This window comes from Catharus ustulatus, chromosome 5 (assembly GCF_009819885.2).
Source record: "Catharus ustulatus isolate bCatUst1 chromosome 5, bCatUst1.pri.v2, whole genome shotgun sequence".
In the NCBI taxonomy this organism is placed as follows: Eukaryota; Metazoa; Chordata; class Aves; order Passeriformes; family Turdidae; genus Catharus; species Catharus ustulatus.
This window is the reverse complement of record NC_046225.1, coordinates 74,665,077-74,684,450: the sequence shown is the minus strand read 5'-3', so window position 1 is coordinate 74,684,450 and position 19,374 is coordinate 74,665,077. Positions and strand designations below refer to the sequence as shown.

Below are 19,374 nucleotides of genomic sequence, written 5' to 3'. Positions count from 1 at the left end.
ATACTCCATGTTACTTCTGCATGGATTAGGATTTGCAGTGTCGCCCTGCAAAAAATTTTGTAGGAAGGGAAAAGTGTTTTTTCAGACTGTGGCTGGAGTTTCTGAGGTTTCTGAGATGCTCAGGTTCTCATCTCCTGTTCCTCTGTTAATTTAAGTAATTAATCCATTTTCTCTGCTGGTTATCTCATGCTCTGTGCTTATCACAGGGGTTATACATGGAGAAAAATGCTTTACCATGTAAGAAAAAAACTCTTTGTATAATACTACTTAAATTTTATGAAAACTTGGAACTTAAATGCTTATCTCAAGTGTGAAGTGTTTCCTCTTTGAGCAATTCAAGACTATAAACACTTTTTGTACAGTCATGGCTAATTGAGGGTTTCAGATAGCTCTAAGAGTTACCACATGCTGCAGAAAAGAAAGGGATTACAGAATTTCTCAGGCTCAAAACTAAGTTTTTTTTCTGTTCCTGTGCCAGCTTTCTTACAGTAAAACTGTATTTAAATTATCTTGTTTAAAATGTTTACAGAATTTTTAATTTCTGAGTGTTTTCTGTAAGATCTGTGAATTTTCACTTTTGTTTTCAGAAGATAGTTGTGAGTGCCTTCACAGAACTGAATAATTTTAGAAATGAATTTTTGAAAGGCATGCTTCTGTTGGGTGGTTTGGTTTTTTTGCTTTTAATTTATTTTTTAACAGAGCTGTGATATCACACTGTCACTCTGTAGTCACATAACTGGAATCTCCTTCTTCACACAGAAACCTCAGAGGAAAGCCCTGAAAACCAGAGGGATGTTAACCCTTCAGGAAATCAAAAACATCCATGTGAGTAAAAGCAATAATTTTGGCTAATTTCCCTTAAATATCCATCTGGATGACAGCACCTGCCACAACAAGTGTGCTAACACTAAATTATTGCAGCACTTTTGGAGCTGTCCAGGAGGGATTTGAGATCCAAATCTGATCTCAGAGCTCCAAATTCCCTCTGGAAAGTAGGAGAAGATGTAAAATTTGGTGCCTGTCATATCCCTTCCATTTTCTTTTATCTATTTGAGTTTGTAAAGACTGTCCCTACAGGTATTTAATTGAAATTCTTTCCTCTTTGCAGGTGAAACGCCACTTGGATCCACTCCCAGCTGGTTATTTTTACAATGGGACTCAATTTGTGAATTTTTTTGGTGACAAAATGGATTATCACCCATGTATCCTTTCAAATGGTGGGGATTGGGGAAGGTTTTGTAGGCAATGAAGTGTCCAGCTCTGAAATGTAAAGTGCAAAAGCAGATATGGTAAAGCTAAAAATTAATGTTCAAGCCTTTTCTGAGAGATAAGATCTCAGAAACAGAATAGAACCAACAAAACAAACCTCAGGGAATAATTTATGGACCACAGCTTGTCAAAGGAACACTTTTCAAACCAGATATTGCTGTAATAGCACTGGGCATGACTGATCCAGCTTCCAAATGGATGTCATTTCATGTGTGCACACACTCAAGTGAAAACAATCATATTTTTGTCATTATTATTAGCAGTGTGTTCCTCTTGTCCTTGGTCACCACCTTGGACATGGCTCAGTGGCAGTGCTGGGTTAACAGCTGGGCTTGATGATCTCAGAGGGCTTTTCCAGCCTTAATGATTCTGTGATTCTCTCATTTTCATAACTTCCTGTTGCTTTTGTCTTGGCTCACCAACTTCCAAATTGGTTTTACATTCCCAGTTTACTTGCTAAAAATCCAGGTGGGTTCTGTCATGCTGCTTTGGAATAAGAACAGAGTTGTTTTCTGCAGATTTCTGTCTGCAGGGCACAAAACCCAACAGCAAACTTGGATTTCAGTGTTCACAGGAAAATGATTGATGCCCCTGGATCCCTGGAAATGTTCAAGGCCAGGCTTGGAGCACCCTGGGATGGTGGAAGGTGTCCCTGCCCATGGTGGAATGAGATGGATTTTTAAGCTCCTTCCAACCCAAACCATTCCAGGATTCTTCACTCCATCTCCCCCTTGGTGTTTGGCAGTGAAAGCTGCAGGCCTGGTTGTTCCTTTCTGGGGGATTTGAATTTTGGGCAGAGTTTTAGAGTTCTGAATCAGCAGATCAGCTGTAAATGTGGTCACAGAGTCACAGAATGGTTTGGGTTGGAAGGGACCTTGAAGCTGATCTTGTTCCAGCACCTTCCATGTATGGGGAGTCCAAAACCTCCTTGGGCAACCTGTGCCAGGGCCTCACACCCTCCCAGGGAAGAATTGCTTCTGCTGGTTTTAAATCTTTCCTCCTGGCTGGGAAATACCCCTTGAAGCAATATATTGAATTTCTACTTTCACTGAGTGCCCCAAAACTGACCCTTCCTTCAAACCTGGATGTTCTTTTTTATGAAATTCCATTTGCACAAATGTTCTTCCTTCACCTTTCCCAACCAGTAATGGACCAGTTCATGAATGATTACCTGGAAGAAGCCAACAGGGAAATTGAGAAGTACAACAGGGAGCTGGAGGAGCAGGAGTACCACGACCTCTTTGAGCAGAAGACTTAAGCACATGGGTCCTGGGTGTTTCTGACCTTGTGTCAGGAACCAAAAATGATTTTTTTTTCCTTCTGGCTCATGAGAAATTGAGTGAAACGTCTGTTTTCAGCACTCCTTCCCAAACTAAGGGGTTGTTCCCCTAAGGTTGGCATTTAACACAGTAACTGCTTAGCTGTTTGTACTGTCAGGTTTGCTTCCACTTCACCTTAATTCCAGACTGTACAAAGCATCACCTGGAATCTCTGGCTTGTGGTGGAAACGTGGGAAAAAAGAAGAAGGAGGAGCAAAAGAAGCAAAACTGGATTTATTTTAAAGGTTAGAATGTAATTGTGGAATTGGGCCGTGGTGCAGATGTCAAACAATCCTTGGGTGTCCCTTGGAAGTCACAAGAGCTTTGATGAGCAGTGGGGGAATTCAGGATGTGGGATTGAGTGTTCCCAAAGGGAGAAATGGGGGAACACACTCTGAAGAGTCCCCAGTCCCAGAACTTTGGGTGTTCCTGAAGCAAAAAATGGGGGAATAATTAAAAAAAAAAAGAAGAATCCCTAATCCTACAACTGCTGGGATGTTCCCAAAGCGAGAAATGGGGGAACAATGGGAAAAATCAGAACTGGGTCCTTAATCAACAGCTGTTGGGATGTTCCCAAAATGAGAAATGGGGGAACAGAGGGGAAAACTCAGAATTGGGTCCCTGATCCCACAGCTCTTGGTGTGTTCCCAGAGTGAGAAATGAGGGAACACTTACTGAGAGTCCCTGATCCCACAGCTGCTGGGCTGTTCCCAAAGCGAGAAATGGGGGAACAGTGGGGAAAACTCAGAGCTGAGTCCCTAATCCCACACTTGCTGGGGCATTCCCAAAGTGAAAAATGTGAAATCAGTGGGAAGAACTCAGAAGAATCCCTAATCCCAGAGCTGTCAGGATGTTCCCAAAGCGAGAAATGGGGGAACAGAGGGAAGAAATCAGAGCTGAGTCCCTGATCCCACAGCTGTTCCCAAAGTGAGAAATGGGGAACAGTGGGGAAAACTCAGAATTGGGTCCCTGATCCCAGAGCTGTTGGTGTATTCCCAAAGCAAGAAATGGGAGAATGATTGAAAAACTTGGAATTGCTGAATCTGCAGCTGTTGGGATGTTCCCAAAGCGAGAAATGAGGGAACAGAGGGAAAAACTCTAAAGAGTCCCTAATCCCAAAGCTGTCAGGATGTTCCCAAAGCAAGAAATGGGGGAACAGTGGGAAAAACTCAGAGTTGAGTCCCTAATCCCAGAGTTTTCAGGATGTTCCCAAAACAAGAAATGGGGGAATGGGAAAAGCTTGGAAGAGCACCTCATCCCACAGTTCTTAAGATGTTCCCAAAGCGAGAAATGGGGGAACAGTGGGAATAATTCAGAACTGAATCCCTAATTCCAGAGCTGTTGGTGTATCCCCAAAGCAAGAAATGGGAGAATGATTGAAAAACTTAGAATTGCTGACTCTGCAGCTGTCAGGATGTTCCCAAAGCGAGAAATGGGGGAACAATGGGAATAATTCAGAGTTGAGTCCCTGATCCCAGAGCTGCCAGAGCATTCCCAAAGCAAGAAATGGGGGAATGGGAAAATCTTGGATGAGCACCTAAATCCCACAGTTGTTAGGATGTTCCCAAAGTGACAGATGGGGGAACAGTGGGAAAAACTGAAGAGTCCCTAATCCCAGAGCTGTTGGGATGTTCCTAAAGCGAGAAATGGGGGAACAGAGGGAAAAACTCAGAATGGAATCCCTGATCCCACAGCTCTTGGTGTGTTCCCAAAGTGAGAAATGGGGGAACAATGGGAAGAATTCAGTTGAGTCCCTAATCCCAGAGTTTTCAGGATGTTCCCAAAGTGAGAAATGGGGGAACAGAGGGAAAAGCTCTAAAGAATCCTTAAGCCCAGAGCTGTCAGGATGTTCCCAAAGCGAGAAATGGGGGAACAATGGGAAGAAATCAGAGCTGAGTCCCTAATCCCAAAGCTGTCAGGATGTTCCCAAAGTGAGAAATGGGGGAACAATGGGAAAAACTCAGAGTTGAGTCCCTAATCCCAGAGTTTTCAGGATGTTCCCAAAGAGAGAAATGAGGGAACAGAGGGAAAAGCTCAGAGTGGAATCTCTGATCCCACAGCTCTTGGTGTTTTCCCAAAGTGAGAAATGGGGGAACACTTTATCAGAGTCCCTGATCCCACAGCTGCTGGGGCATTCCCAAAGTGAAAATTGTGGAGAAAAGTGGGAAGAACTCAGAAAACTCAGATTTGTCAGGATATTCCCAAAGGGAGGGATGAGGGAACACTCCCAGCCCCAGCTTCTCCAGGGCACAGCCCTCAAAACCTCAGCACAGTTTGAGTCTGCACTCGAAATTCTGACTTTAAAGAAAAGCTATTTCTACATTTCAGGGTGAAATCAGTGGAGAAATCTTAATTTCTTCCCAGTGCTCTCATTGGGATTCTGGAAAATATTTCCTGGCTGGCTGCAATGTGCACCTTGCTGTTGCTTAGATTATCCCTGGAGGATTCTTATTTCAGTTCTAAAAACTGAGCAAGGCAAGGGGGAGATTCTTCAGCTGAAGAATTCCTTTTCACAAAGATGAATGATTTTCCAAAGGTAAAAAATAGCAAAGGATGTTACTTGAAAGAGGCAGCAACTTATTTGTGGAGCTTCCAGAAGAGTTTGCACACTGCAACATTTCACTGTGCTGCTGAGAAATCAGCTTTTAAGTACTTGCAACAGAATTTTTATTGTTCCTAAATGATAGAACAGGAATGCTGGCAGCCTGTCCTGATTTAATTCAGTATCATTTGAAAGGAGCTTTATAAAACCCTGACTGAAGGATTATAAAGTACCTTAGCAGCTACTTACAGGTAATTATTGGAGTTTATTTGAATAAGCTGATTATTGTAGCATGCATGTGTTCAGAATTTAGGTGAGAACAGCCCAGCAGGATTTTTTTATTTTCATATTCCTTTGCCTTAGGGACAGCTCAGTCTTTTACTGCAACTGCAGCTTTTCTTTATGACCAGATGTTTGTGATACAGCAAGAAATGGAATGAAAAATCTCTTGCAGGACACTTAAAATACTTCAAATATATCTGCACAGCCTCATCCTGTGGCAGGAAAATGAGATTTAACCCCTGCCATCAAACCAGAGGCTAACTTAGAATTTAAGCTTTACTAAAGAGATGTATTTTTTACCTTTGGAATATGAAATTTCAGTGACCTGAAGCACATTTTAGGTGGCTTCATTGCTGTCCTGTGCGTGTTCCACAGTGCAGAGGTGGAATTCCAGGTGCTGCAGGCTGGGACAGAAATACTGATAAGGTTTCATTCCTTGCTTTTCCTCCTAGATTGAAAAAAAAAGCTGTCTGAATTGAAGACTTTATTATTATTATTTTATTTTTTATTTGCACACCACGAGACTTTATATCCAAACTACTTGTATCCTGTTAGAGGCCAGTAAAAGCCAGCAATTAGTTTGTGTTTTTAGGCTTTCCTGGGGTATTCCCTGGATCACAAGTGTGGAGCATCCTGATAAAGCTCGTGAGTTTTATCTATGCATGGCTAAATTTTAGTCTTAATATCCTGTAGTGCCTGTAGAGCAAAGGTAGCTAGCAGTGGGTTTGGGTGGGGGCTGCTGCCAGGGGTTTACAACTAAATCCAATTTATTTCCCAGCCCCAGAATTGGTAGGAATGCCAGAATTGTGGCATCAAAAGGGGCGTTAGGAAACGGAGCTCCAATTGGAATTGCTTTGCCAATGAACTCGGTGTAAACCCAGCTGTTCCAGCCCCAGTTCTCTCATCTGCAAAGCCATATTTTTTTTTAGAGTAGTGGGATGTGATGTGGGAAGAAATTCCAGTGGTTGGGACGTGGTGGAGGCTCTGTCTCAACTCCTGAGTAGATTTAAGTGCAATTGATTGAAAATAGATGAAGATGCTGTAGCTGATTTTTGCTCTGCTGAACTCTTTTTAAGAACTCCAATTTGTGCAGCTCTCAAATCAACCTGGATGGGGCTGATCCAGCTGGAATCCCAAGCCCTGTGAACAACAACAACAAAAAAAAAAGGAAATAATTGAGGTGTGAGTGTGCAAATTGAGCTGTTCCTTAAAAACTGGAGCAGGAGAGCTTGGAACAAAGGCCTAGAACCCTCCTGTGCTGTGCTGCATGTGCTCTATGGTCATAGCTGTGTTTTACAAAGACCTTTCACCAGACTGCTACTGGCTCCATTCATGTATTTTGGTATTGAAAGAAATGGATTACCTCAATTTTTAGCGTTTATTTTTCAACTGTGACTTTCAACCAGAATGAAAAAAAAAAAGAAAAAAAATACTGAAATAATGAAACTGTGACAATTAAATGTAGTAGTGCCTTGCAGGTGACACCATTTATTCCCCAAATAAATGGATGTCAGGGGGGGTTGCACCCCCCCCCCTTTTGTTTTTTAAAGGAACAGTTTTGGTGAAAGGACTTAAAAATTTAACCTAGTGACAAATATTAGCACAAATGGTTAAACTGTTTAAAAGAAAACTCTTTGAGGACTGAAATGTGTAAATGCCTGATGCTGCTGCTGTTGAAGAGCACTTGCTGATTTTTTGGGAGTCGATTCTAACGATCAGCAGCGCTTTTTGAATTTTTATTTTTTATTTTATTTTATTTTTTTTTTAGAAGATTCTAACTTTTGTACTCTGGTCAGAGCTGTTTTTGTACTGTGTGGAATCCCCAGCCCTGGGGATTTTGGTGTCCTCACTCCTTGGAAGTCGAGGTGAGGATGGAGCCACTCCGAAGGATCGAGGTTTGAACTTTTTTTTGCTACTGTAAAATTAAAAAAAACAAAACCAACAACAACAAAAAAAGCACCATTTCTAACCCACTGATGTTTGGATACAACAAAAGTGCCATTACACTGTTCCTTTTCTCTTTTACTGTACTTGGAAAAAATTTGTGTCCAGGCATTCCTGAGCTTGGGAAGTGCTGAAGAGTCCTCAAGGGGTTTCCACGCTTTGCTGACCTTTGTTAGCAGCTTGTGGTGGTGTTTTTATTTTTCTCCTCACCAAGAATGAGTGTGATCAGAAGTTACTGAAGTTATAGGGATTCAAATGTGACAAACTTAGCAGGGGGAACCTTTGCAGCTGGAGCTGCTCTGCAATCTGGGATGAATTCAATTTTTCACTTTCCAGTTCACACACTGGATTGCAGGGAGCAGTTCAGCTGCATGGGAGCCTCCCCTAATAAGTTGAGGTTTGTTTGTTTTATTTTTTAAATTATTGTTATTTTTAAAATTGAAACTTGTCTGAATTTGCACAGATTTAAGCTCTGGAATACTTTGGTATTCTTGAAAAGGGAAAAAAATAAAATAAATTGTGACTAGTATAGTGAATTGTGAACTGTGAGTTGGTAGAATCACAAGGTTGGTCTAATCTTAGGTTGTTAAAAATGTACCTCAGAGAGCTCATGAGAAATTGCTTCATTTTTACAACAGCCAGATCCTGACATAACACTTCTCACTTTACAATGTGCCAAAATTCACTTTTATACTAGTTCTCAATGCTTTAATATTTGCAAGTCTAAGTTAAAAATGTGTTATTTACACACTACTGTAACTTCAGTTCAGCTGAATGGTGTGATTGAAGCTTTTTGCCTCTCCTATTTATTACACAACTTGAGTCAGTAAATATAAAATTACCTTTCCATTTATTTTTGTATTGTTTTACATGTTTATACCTGCAGTTTGTGTGACTTTTACACCTGTAACTCAGATGTGATGGGAAGAACCAATAAACAGTATCCATCCACTGCCTGGCTTTGACTCCTTTCATAAACTCACAGCTTCCCAAACTGGAATTTTTAAGCTTTGAGTGGTTTTCATTTAAAATTTTTCAGCTGGCAGAAAGGTGAGTTGTTTATATTCAAATTAAAATATAAAAATTTAAGATTTTGTGGAGTTTTTTTTTAGCTACTATTTTAAGTTTAGAGCTTCTTGCTTGAGCTTTTAATTGGGTAAAATTCAAACTAGAAGAAGATTAATCTGTTTTGTGCTTCTCTCTCTGTTTTTCAGCAGCTGTGTGTGAGCATAAGCTGATATTTACAGATTTACAAATACAGGGAGGTGCTAAACCTTCCTCTGTGTGCTCACAGAAATGAGGATGCAGCTTCAAGATCCATGGAGAGGGCAATCCCACCTTACCCTTCTTTCCCTGAGGGGCTGAGCACAAATCAGATTTTTGCAGCTGATTTTCTGTCTGTTTTACATCACTTCTGCATTTGTTGGGGGGAGATTTTGTGCTCAATTTGGTTTTTATGAAGGGTTTATGTAAAACCAGCCTGTTAAATCCAGCCTGCTTTGCATATTCCAGGTGAGCACATAAAACAGCAGCTCCTGAGCCATGGACTTGGAACTGAAATCCAGATTTCCCCAGCTGGGGTTTGGAAAGCAGCTCCCACCTGGAAATCAGGAATTTCTGTGGTGCCTGTCCCCAGTGCTGGGGAAGGGGCTCAGCCTGGAGAGAAGGGGGATCAGGGGGTGTAAATGCGGTAACATCACTTCATCCTTGTTTTTATTGTTTTTATTTTCTTCTGTCTTCACTCAGTGTCAGGATTAAAAACACCAAGGAGACGAATTTCTCATGTTGAGGCTTGGTTGTTTATTAAATCTTTTCTAAAGTACAGAGAGTTCTGCAACACTTGTAGCTACCAGCTAATAGTGAGCAAAATTGAGGAGAATTTAACAAGTTATAAGGTTTGTAAAACTAAACAGTCCTATAGAGAATTAACACCTGTATTATTTATACTTTTAACCCAATAACCAAACTCCTGTGAAATCAGTGCAGCACTGATTGTTCAACCAGAAATTACTGCCTGAAATCATGAAAAAGAAGAAGACAGAAAGGGACAACACTCAAAAATCCTCCATCTTGTCCCATACCTATCACTGTATTCTAAAAACCTCAAATTCCAAACCCTTCACCATGTGCAATCACACTTCTATTTACACACCCATATTTTAACTCCATCACTCAAATTTGGATTTCTCCAAAGCCTCAGGTCAAAAGCAGTGTTCTCCAGTTCATTTCCTAATAGAGGTCATGTAGATTTTCCTGAGCCTACCCCAAATCAGGGTTTTTAGCCTTATTTCTTGCTCTCATTTTGGTCATTCTGGTTTTTCTGGAGAGGTTTCCAGCTCTCAGCTTTTCACCAGCTCCTCTTCCTTCCATGTGAACTCATCTGGAATTTCTTTTGCCTACGTGTCCACCATCAAATGGTGCCTCTTGAGCTTCATAAATTAGCAGCCTAATTAAAGTAATGAACTCCCAACAGGAATTGCATGGAAATGGGAGCACTTGTTAATTGAATAGCCCTGGGTTTGGCTCCCATTGTCCACGTTCCACAAGGTGCTTGTGTGATCCCTCCTATTGAATTGGCTTAAAATAAACCTTCAGGGCAGTTTGATGTCTTGGTAGGAAAGAAAACACCCAATGGGCAAGGCCTGGAGGATTTCAATAGCTTTATTGCTCCAGGACAGACAGAAAAAAACCAACAGAAAAAAAAAAAAAAAGCATGGAAAGTAAAATGTGGGTGACCCATTCATGGCTAGGAAATCAGCAGGCACACAATGCATTGTATAGATCACTGCAAAACCTCCCCACACGAGTGAAACAGGAAATTTCTAATGGTTCAAACTGAGCCTTCGCTCAACCCCACCAAAAATCTTCCATTTTTCTGTGTTATCAAAGTTAGTTCAATATTTGCTTTATATACATCCTGTTCCGGACTTTGATTCCTCTATACAGCACCTTCCTGCCTTCTAATATCTGATTTATTGCTGAGTCTTTTTCTTCCAAAGGTTTGGGCTTTGCCTGCTTTAACTCTTTATCTTGTCAGCCTCAGAGCTGGCCAGACCTTGCCTTGGCTCTCTGCTTGTTTGGGAAGCTCTGGAGAGAAAAAAAAGGAGCTGGGAAAGGAGGAGAGGCTGCAGGGGATGCTCACAGGATTTTTGGGGACAGGGATGTGGAATATCCAAAGTGCATCAAACCAAGTTCCACCTCCTATCCTGGGCAGGGACTCCTTCCATCATCCCAGGTGGATCTTGGACACTCCCAGGGATCCAGGGGCAGCCCCAGCAAATCTGGGAAATCCAGGGAACAATTCCTCCCCAAAATCCCATCCAGCCCTGCCCTCTGGCAGTGAAACCATTCCCTGTGTCCTGTCCCTCCATCCCTTGTCCCCTGTCCCTCCATCCCTTGTCCCCAGTCCCTCCCCAGCTCTCCTGGAGCTCCTTTGGGCACTGGGAGATGTTTAAGGTGTCCCCAGAGCCTTCTCCAGGATCCAGAGGTTTCCCACACCCTCCTGGTTGTGCTGCTGGATTGGGATCCCTGCCCTCCCCATGCTCTGGGGTTCTCTGCCCATCCCAGGGAATTGAGGAGGAAATTCTGTGCCCTGGGGCAGCAGGGATGTCCCCAGCACTCAGAGAGGGTCCCAGAGGCAGCTGGATGCTGAACACTGCTGGAAGATGTTTTCTGTGCATTTCCCTGAGGAATCTCTTGAGGTGGGTGCTGAAGTTCCTCCTGCACAGCAGCCACAGTTGGCACAAAGAGCACAAAGACTGAATTGCAAATCGTGGTGCCTCCTAAATTCCTTGAGCTGGCAGAGCTGACCTGTCCCATTCAGTGTTCCATCCTGAATGGACCCTCGGGATTACAGGACACAGGGAATGGCTTCACTGCCAGAGGGCAGGGCTGGATGGGATTTTGGGAAGGGGAGGGTGCTGAGCCCTGGCACAGGGTGCCCAGAGAAGCTGTGGCTGCCCCTGCATCCCTGGGAGTGTCCCAGGCCAGCTTGGAGCAGCCTGGGATAATGGGAGATGTGGAACTGGGTGAGCTTTAACAACCCTTCCACCCCAGCCCATTCCATGATTCCTTGCATTCCTTCCTTTCTGCTGAAGGAAAAAAAAAAATCTCCTTGAATTATGCAACTTTCCCCCAAAATTCGGAAAGACCCTCATCACAGAGCAGGGCTGATGAGAGATTTCTCTTCTCAAAGGCCTGGCCTCACTTGGTGTGTGCTGCAGATTAAAATCACTGCTCAAAGCAAATGAAACACAAATGTTTTGGGCTTGGCTGGCTTTGGGAAGGGTGTCCCTTCCTCTGGCTGTTTGTTAGCCTAGGTGAGGTGGGTGCAAGTTCTAACAATAAACTTTTCCTGGCAGCGTGGTGGCTCTTGGAGAGCTCAGGGAAAAAGGACAAAGCAGCAGCAGGGATGGGATGGGATCCTGGGGGAATGTGGGAGGGTGGAGTGGGCACAGAGAGAGCTGGGATGTGCTCCTTCCTGTGTGACACTCACCCACCTCACAGGGACAGGCTTTGTGTCCTTTCAGCCCCTCCTGCCAAGGTCAGGCAGTAAAGGGGTTACAGTAGTTTCACGAATACAAGCCGCACGGATTATAAGCCGCACCCCCGGTGCCTCGACAATGTTGCTGTCTTTGTCAATAGATAAGCCGCACCCCGAATATTAGCCGCACTTTCGTTCGTCGCGAGAATCCGTGCGCAGCTTTCACAAATTGGCCAATTAGTAACAGGATCGCGGCATAGCGGGCTTTACTGGCTCGGGGCGGGGCCAGGCAGGCTCGGCCCGCTCATGGTTGCCGACGGGGCCGGGTGGCCCAGCTCAGCGCCACAGCTCGGCGGGGCTGGCCGGGTGGTGCTGCCGCCGCCGCCGGGCTCGCTGGCCCCCCTCTCCCGTCAGCACCGCCCCGCTGCCGCGTTCGCTCGCCCGGCTGGCAGGGCTGCCGCCGCCGGGCTCGCCGTCCGCCCCGCTGCCGCTTTCGCTCGCCCCGCGCCGCGCCTCGCGAGCGCCGCGCCCGCCCCGCGGCGCTTTCGCGGCTCGCGGCGGCGCTTTCGCGGCTCGCGGTTCGCGGCTCGCGGTTCGCGGCTCGCGGTTCGCGGCTCGCGGCGGCGCTTTCGCGGCTCGCGGCTCGCGGCTCGCGGCTCGCGGCTCGCGGCGGCGCGCTCGCGGCTCGCGGCTCGCGGCTCGCGGCTCGCGGTTCGCGGCTCGCGGTTCGCGGCTCGCGGCTCGCGGTTCGCGGCTCGCGGCGGCGCTTTCGCGAGCGCCGCTTTCGCTCGCCCCGCCGGCAGGGCTGCCGCCGCCGCCACCAGGCTCGCCGGCCGCCCCCTCCCGTCTGCACCGCCGCCGCGTTTCCTCGCCCTGGCCGGCACTGCAGGCCCCCGCACCGCCGGGCTCCCCCACGCTGCTGGCCCCGATTATGCTGGGCTTCCCCCGCTGCCAGGCAGCCCCACCCGCCGGCCTTCCTGCTTCTGCCATGCTCCCCTGCACTGCTAGCCCCAGTTCTCCCGGGCTCCCCCGCCCTGCTGGCCCGGGCTCTGCCGCCCCCCTGCCCCGCCCTGCTGGCTCAGGCTCTGCCGCCCGCCCCCACACTGCTGGCCCCGCCTCTGCCAGGCTTTCCCACCTCTGCCGGGGCCGGCCGGGCTCCAGCTTGGCTTGGGGCTGCCGCGGGCTCTCACTTCCGTGTTGGCAGCTTTTAGAATTTTGTTAATAGATTAGCCGCCCCGGAATATTAGCCGCACTTCCGGGTTTCCACCAAAATTTTGGTCAAATTGGTGCGGCTTGTATTCGTGAAATTACTGTAATTAAATCAGTGGAGTGAGAGAGGAAGGGATGCAGGGTGGTTATGGATGCTCCTGGATCTCTGGAAGTGTCCAAGGCCAGGCTGGATGGGGCTTGGAGCAGCCTGGGATAGTGGAAGTGTCCCTGACCATGGCAGGGGTGGAACTGGATCATCCCTAAAGTCCCTTCCAAACATTCCACAATTCCATCATTATAATTTAAGGAAGGAAAGCTGCAGTTTCAACCTGGCTGAAACAGGGAGAGAAAAATCCCAACCTGGGATTGGACACTTCCAGAATCCACAGCAATTCTGGGAATACCTGTCCCAGGGTGTCCCCACCTTTAGAACAAAAAGTTTCTTCCTCACACCAGTTCTCTCTGGGACAGCCCAGCCTCATCCAGGATCTGCTGAACTCCATCCTGCTCCCTTTGGGATGCACAATTCAATTCCTGGGAAGCTCCTGCTGCCTCTGGCTCCCAGACAGCGCTGAGCTCACCCATCTGCTCTGTCTTGGCAGCAGGGGAGGGGAGAACAACAATCATTTTCAATCCAAGCCTCGTGTGTGCACAAAGAGCCCCGAGGATTCCTCTGGCACAGCCTGTGGCTGCTGGAGTTGGCCAGGGAGGAATTTCCCCCTGTGCTGGCTCAGCCTGGTGTTGGGAGTGAATGTCTGAGTGTCTGCAGCCAGCCTGCCGTGGCAGAGGTGTTCTCATCCCTTTTGTGCCTTTGGGAGTCCTGCCCATCCAACATTTCCAGCACAATTCCTGCCCTGCTGCAGAGAGCCCTGAACACCCTGGTTTGGGACTCACAATCCTACCAACAGCACAGCAGGGAGAAAATCAACATTTTCTATGTGAGCTGGACATTGGAGAGCTTTTGTGATAATTTAAATCTCTTTTTCTGCTCTGGGTGTGCAACCTCATCCAGACCTGTTTTCCTTCCTGTTCCAGCCCCCAAATGTGGGCACAGATTTGCTCTGGCTGCCCCTGGATCCCTGGAAGTGTCCAAGGCTGGGATGGTGGAAGGTGTCCCTGCCCATGGATGGGGTGGGATGAGATGATCCTTAAAATCCCTCCCAGCCCAATTCCATTCTGGGATTCCATCATTCTCAAGCAGGAGGTGAAGGATGCTCTTTGCTTTTCCTGATGCTTAAAGGGTTGGAAACTCCCTCAAGGCTGTCCCAGCCCTTGATGAGTTCACTGACACCTGCACAAGGCTTGGAATTTGGGGAAAACCTGTCTCAACCAGGCCATCACACCAGATCAATTATTGTGACTTCATTTTTCTCTCTTTTTCCCCCCTTTCTTTTGTCTCTAAGTCAGAGGCTTCCAGTTATTTATGTATCATATGAAGCCAGATTTCCTCTCATTTCTGGTGGAAGAAAAGGGAGCTGGTGAGCCCTGTCCAGAAAGAAAAGCTGCTGGTGTTTGGGGGAAATGGTTTCTGGTTCAAAGCCCAGCCCTGGTGCTGAGTTGGTTGTGCCTTTGCTTCACCAGCAGCTTTTTGCTGCTCTGTCACACCTGAACCCTCTGGATTCCTCTCATCCTTCTTTCCTTGAAGGATCACTTGATCCACAGAGGGAGTTTGGATTTTTTTGTTGTGTTAAAAATCAATTCTCAGCCTCAGTGCTGTTGTGGAGCTGCCTCAAGTGGGGAAAAAAAGCAAAATAATGGGAAAAAGATGCAGAGTGAATCCTCTCTCACACCTGGGAGGAAAAGCTCAGCTAAAGGAGACTCTGAACACCAAAATCCTCCCATCTGCTCCTGCTTTTTAGCTGACCCTACAGATGATGTAAAGGAAGGGGACAGCCTTGGTTCAGCTGGTTAAATCCAGGTCCAAGTGCTTCAAAGAATCCAGTTTGAAGTTCCTGCAGAGCCCTTGTCCCAAACCAGCAGAGCAAGGAGCAGAAATTCCTCTGGTTTTGCTCCCAAGTGAAGATAAAAAGAGGGTAGGAGAAAGAAAAGCAAGAGCAGAGCTGTTTCCCTGCTCCTGTGTTGCCTCTGCTGATGGTTATTTTGGGATCTGAGCTGTGTTTTGTTCCCTTTTTGAGATACCTGAAATGTTCAGTTCAGAATGTCTCAGGGGAAGGCTCAGGGAAAAAGAAAAGAAGAGATTCAGCACATTTCTGGTAAAGATGCTGCAGTAAAATCTGAATTTAAATGTTAATAACACGACCTGGAAATGGACCCCCACCTCCACCACAGGCAACCAAGGAAAGGAGAATTTCTGGAGACAAAACCCCTCAAAACAGCTAAAAAAAAAATTAAAAATCCATTCTGTTGTGTCTATAAAGCACAGGTGAACAAAATTCTGGGTGCAGCAGGATGATCCCTCTCAGCTCTGGGAAAGGGGAAACCAGACACTCCTTGGAGTTTGAGGCTGGGAAATGTAAAATGAGGAATTTTGTCACAGGAACAGGAGCCCAACATCCTCTTCTCCAGCTGGATGATCAGGAATGTCCCCAGTCCATCACTGCATGTGAGACCTGGGGGAATTTTTACCCATTCCCAGAAACCTGGGAGTTCAAAAATTTCTGTGATTTCTACACTGCCCCCCAGGAGAACACTGAGGCTTTGGAGAAATCCAAATTTGAGCGATGGAGTTAAAATCTGGGTGTGTAATTAAATAGAAATGTGTGAATTCACATGGTGAAGGGTTTGGAATTTGAAGGTTTTAGAATATAGTGATAGGTGTGGGACAAGATGATTTTGGGTCTTCTTCCTTCTTCATGATTTCAGGCAGTTTTTGATTGGACAATTAATGCTGCACTGAGGGTCACAGGAGTTTGGTTATTGAGTCAAAAATATAAATAATATAGGTGTTAATTCTCTATTTGACTGTTTAAGCTTTAAAAGTCCTTATAACTTGCTAAATTCTCCTCAATTTTGCTCCATTTTAGCTGACAGCTAGAAATGTTGCAGAACTCTCTGTCCTTTAAATAAAATTTAATAAACAACCAACCCTGAACACCAGAAATTCGCCTCCTTGGTGTTTTTAATCCTGAGTGAAGACAGAAAAAAAAAGAAGACAAGGCACTGATGAGGTGACTCCTTTTACAGAGAAATCCTTTCCTTTTCTTACACTTTTCTTACATTTTGGAAAAATGTCACGAGGTTCTCATCCCTCCAGTGCTCTTGGAAATCCCTCCTGAGGAATTCCACTCCTGGACACAACCAGAAATTGTTTTTCCTTCTCCTTTTATTCTTGCTCAGCTTACACCCCGTGGAGATTTTTTGGTTTTTTACAGGAGATGAAACAACCTCAGAGTGAAAATTCTAACGAGGTGTCCGTGGTTGGATGGCTTTGCAGAAAAGGGGGTTGTGCTTTCAATCCTTAGAAAATAACAGAAGCCAGGGATTGTCCTGGGGAGGCTGAAGGCTGGGCAAAAATATCTCCTAAATCCAACATGATTAGGGGTTTTTTTTTGTGTTTTAAATGAAGATTTTAGGGTTTTATTCGGCCATTTTTAATGTGATTTTTGGGTTTTTTTGGCCACTTCAAGTCGGATTTTCCCCTGTATTTTTTCCCAGCCTTTTTCCAGGTTTTTGCCTGCAGGAATGTCTGGGATCTCACTGGATTTTTTTTCTTTTTTTTCTTTCTTTTTTTCTGTTTTAGTGCAGATTTTAGGGCTCCCAAGCCAATTTTTAGTGTGATTTTTGGGTTTTTTTGGCCATTTCAAGTCAGATTTTCCCCTCTATTTTTCCCCAGCCTTTTTCCAGGTTTTTGCCTGCGGGAATCTTTGGGATCTCGCTGGATTTGAAGCCTTTTTAAATTTTTTTTTGATGTTTTAGTGCATATTTTGGGTGTTTCAGTGCAAATTTTTGCCCATTTTTAGTGTGATTTTTTGGGTATTTTTCACCATTTAGAGTTGATTTCCCCTGGACTTTTTCCTAATGTTTCCCAACTTTTTCCTGTTTTTTCCTCCCCAAAAATCCCTAGAATCTTGCAGGGTTTTGGGACCATTTTTGGGTTTTTTTGGTGTAAATTTCAGGCCTTTTTCTGTTTTTTTTTTTTTGCTTCCTGCTCCTAATTCCCTCCCTTTTCCTACTGGCAGAGCTGTGACCTGTTCTTGTCGTTCTCCTCCCCAGGGAATCTCCAGATTCCTCTTCCCTGTGTCACCAAAGTTGTGTCTGCTGAGGATGGCACCTCCTGGTTATCTCCAGTCCCTCCTGTGCAAAAAAATACTTTTAACCCTTCCTCCCTCCCACTCATCTTCCCAATCCAGATCCTTTGGGAACTTGCAGAACGAGATTGTTCTCACTTGCACGGTCCCTGGTGGCTGCACAAAAGAGTTTTGCTCTGCTTGCAGAAATAAACTCCTTACACGGATTTTTCTTGGTTTAATTTCATTTTTTTTAACTTGCATTATCACACAAAATCCCAGTTGTCAGGCCAGCAAGGGGAAGTTTGAAGCCTGTTTGAATTTTAACTTGAAGTGGGTGATTTTTTCCTTTTTTCTTTTTTATTTTTAAATTTTTTTTTCATCTTTCTGTATTTTGAAATCCTTTGGGCAATCCTGTTTTTCCTGGCGCGTTCTCCGACCTGATTGACTAAAGTTTTTTGTGCTGTTCTCGATAATTTTGGAACTTTTTTTGATGACCTGCAGGCTTTTATTTAAAGCTGATATTGCTGTTGTATTGCACTGGATGACCTTGGAGGTGTTTTCCAGCCTCAAGGATTCTGTGATTCCATCACCCCCAAGCTGTGGGAGCAGCACAGGGGAACTCTCATGGACCAGAGTGGGGTGAAACCTTGTTTGGGTTTGTGTGGCCAGCTTTAGGTAGCCAGGGGCTACAGGATTGGCTTCTGGAATAAATTAAATTAAATTAATTCCCCCAGCTGAGTCTGTTTTACCCATGGCAATAACTGCTGAGTGATTCCTGTTCAGTTTTTTTTGCGCTGCCTGGAGGTTTCCTCCTGACTTTCTGAACCCAGAACAAGGTGTGTTTTATAGCTGCAGGTATGTGCTGCAATCTCTTTGTGCCTGATTGAATCCTGCTGGGCAGAGGGGGCAGCAGAAGCAGGGATGTGTGGGTTTGTTCTCACTGTTGTTCCAGCCCCCAGGGCTGTTATTTTTGGAGAGTTTGGTGCTCGTGTTTATTGCGGAGGCTCCCCGAGCTCTGGGGCTTTGAGGTGCGTAAATCTAAATAAGGATGACATTTAAAATAGGTTACATGCTCTCCCTGAGCGTGCAGAGAGGAAATATGAGTAGACTGGCTTCAGATCCTTCAAGTAAAAAAAATCCCCCGTGGGAGTGTCACTGAAGTTCTCAGCACCTCCAGGTAATTCTATTCTGACATAAATTGTTTGGACCACAATTCAAGGTAACTCTAATCTGGGCCTCATTATGATGGATAAAGAGGAATTAATCACTGAGCTGGAAGTGGGATTGTTCCCTGGAGGCGTGTGGTCGTGACCTGCCTGCTGAAATTTGGGCAAAGATGGGACAGTTTTAGCTAAAATCGTGTGTGTAAACACAGGGAGAGGGTCAGGAGGGCTGGGCAGCACAGCTGACAGGAGTTAAGGGGAAAAGAAGGATTGGGAAGGAAAAGGACATGGAGAGGGAGATGGAAATGGGAACTGAGATAATGGAATGGGTTGGAAGAGACCTCAGAGAGCACTCAGTGCCACCCCTGCCATGCAGGGACACCCTCCCCTAGCCCAGGTCACTCCAAGCCTGTCCAGCCTGGCCCTGGGCACTGCCAGGGCTCCAGGGGCAGCCACAGCAAACCTGGGCACCTGTGCCAGTCATTTTCCTTCTCCCAGACAAAACCTTTCCACAAAACACAAGAGAAACTGCAGTTTTTGGGAGCTGTGGGGTCTGCAGGTGCAATTTCCCTCCAATGAACAATGAACAGCTGGGAAGCTCTGGGCTGTGGAGGAGCAGAATTCCATTTCTCCTTGGAAAGGAAGGCTCATGCACAGGTCCTCAGCTGGTGGGGGCAGTCTGGGGGACAGCAGCCACTGCCAGCAGTTTTCCAGGCTCTGGCTTTTAGGGCTGGCTCTGCATTGTCTGCTTAGCCTTGCAGGGAGCAGAGTTTTTTTTTGTTTAGGGTTATTCCCAGCCCAGGGCAGTGCTGGAGTCCCCATCCCTGGGGGGATTTAAAAACCCTGTGGATGTGGGGACATGGGGCAGTGGTGGCAGTGCTGGGGCGTCCTGGTTTGTAGGACAGGTGTCTGCTGAGAAGGGCAGGAGCTTCTCTTTGAAATGGAGAATGTAAACCCCCTCCCTCCAAATTAT

The 19,374-nt window shown here is 45.7% G+C and overlaps 1 protein-coding gene across 1 annotated transcript in view; it reads left to right on the top strand.

Annotated features, from left to right (window-relative positions):
* Positions 1–8,308, top strand: part of DNAAF9 (dynein axonemal assembly factor 9) — a 63,866-nt gene extending 55,558 nt beyond the window's left edge. The window contains exons 35-37 of the mRNA XM_033059384.1: positions 760–825; positions 1,109–1,202; positions 2,415–8,308. Of these exons, the coding sequence (XP_032915275.1) occupies positions 760–825; positions 1,109–1,202; positions 2,415–2,527 (273 nt within the window). The 3' untranslated portion in view covers positions 2,528–8,308. The remainder of the gene's footprint in view (positions 1–759; positions 826–1,108; positions 1,203–2,414) is intronic.
* Positions 8,309–19,374: the final 11,066 nt, after the last annotated feature.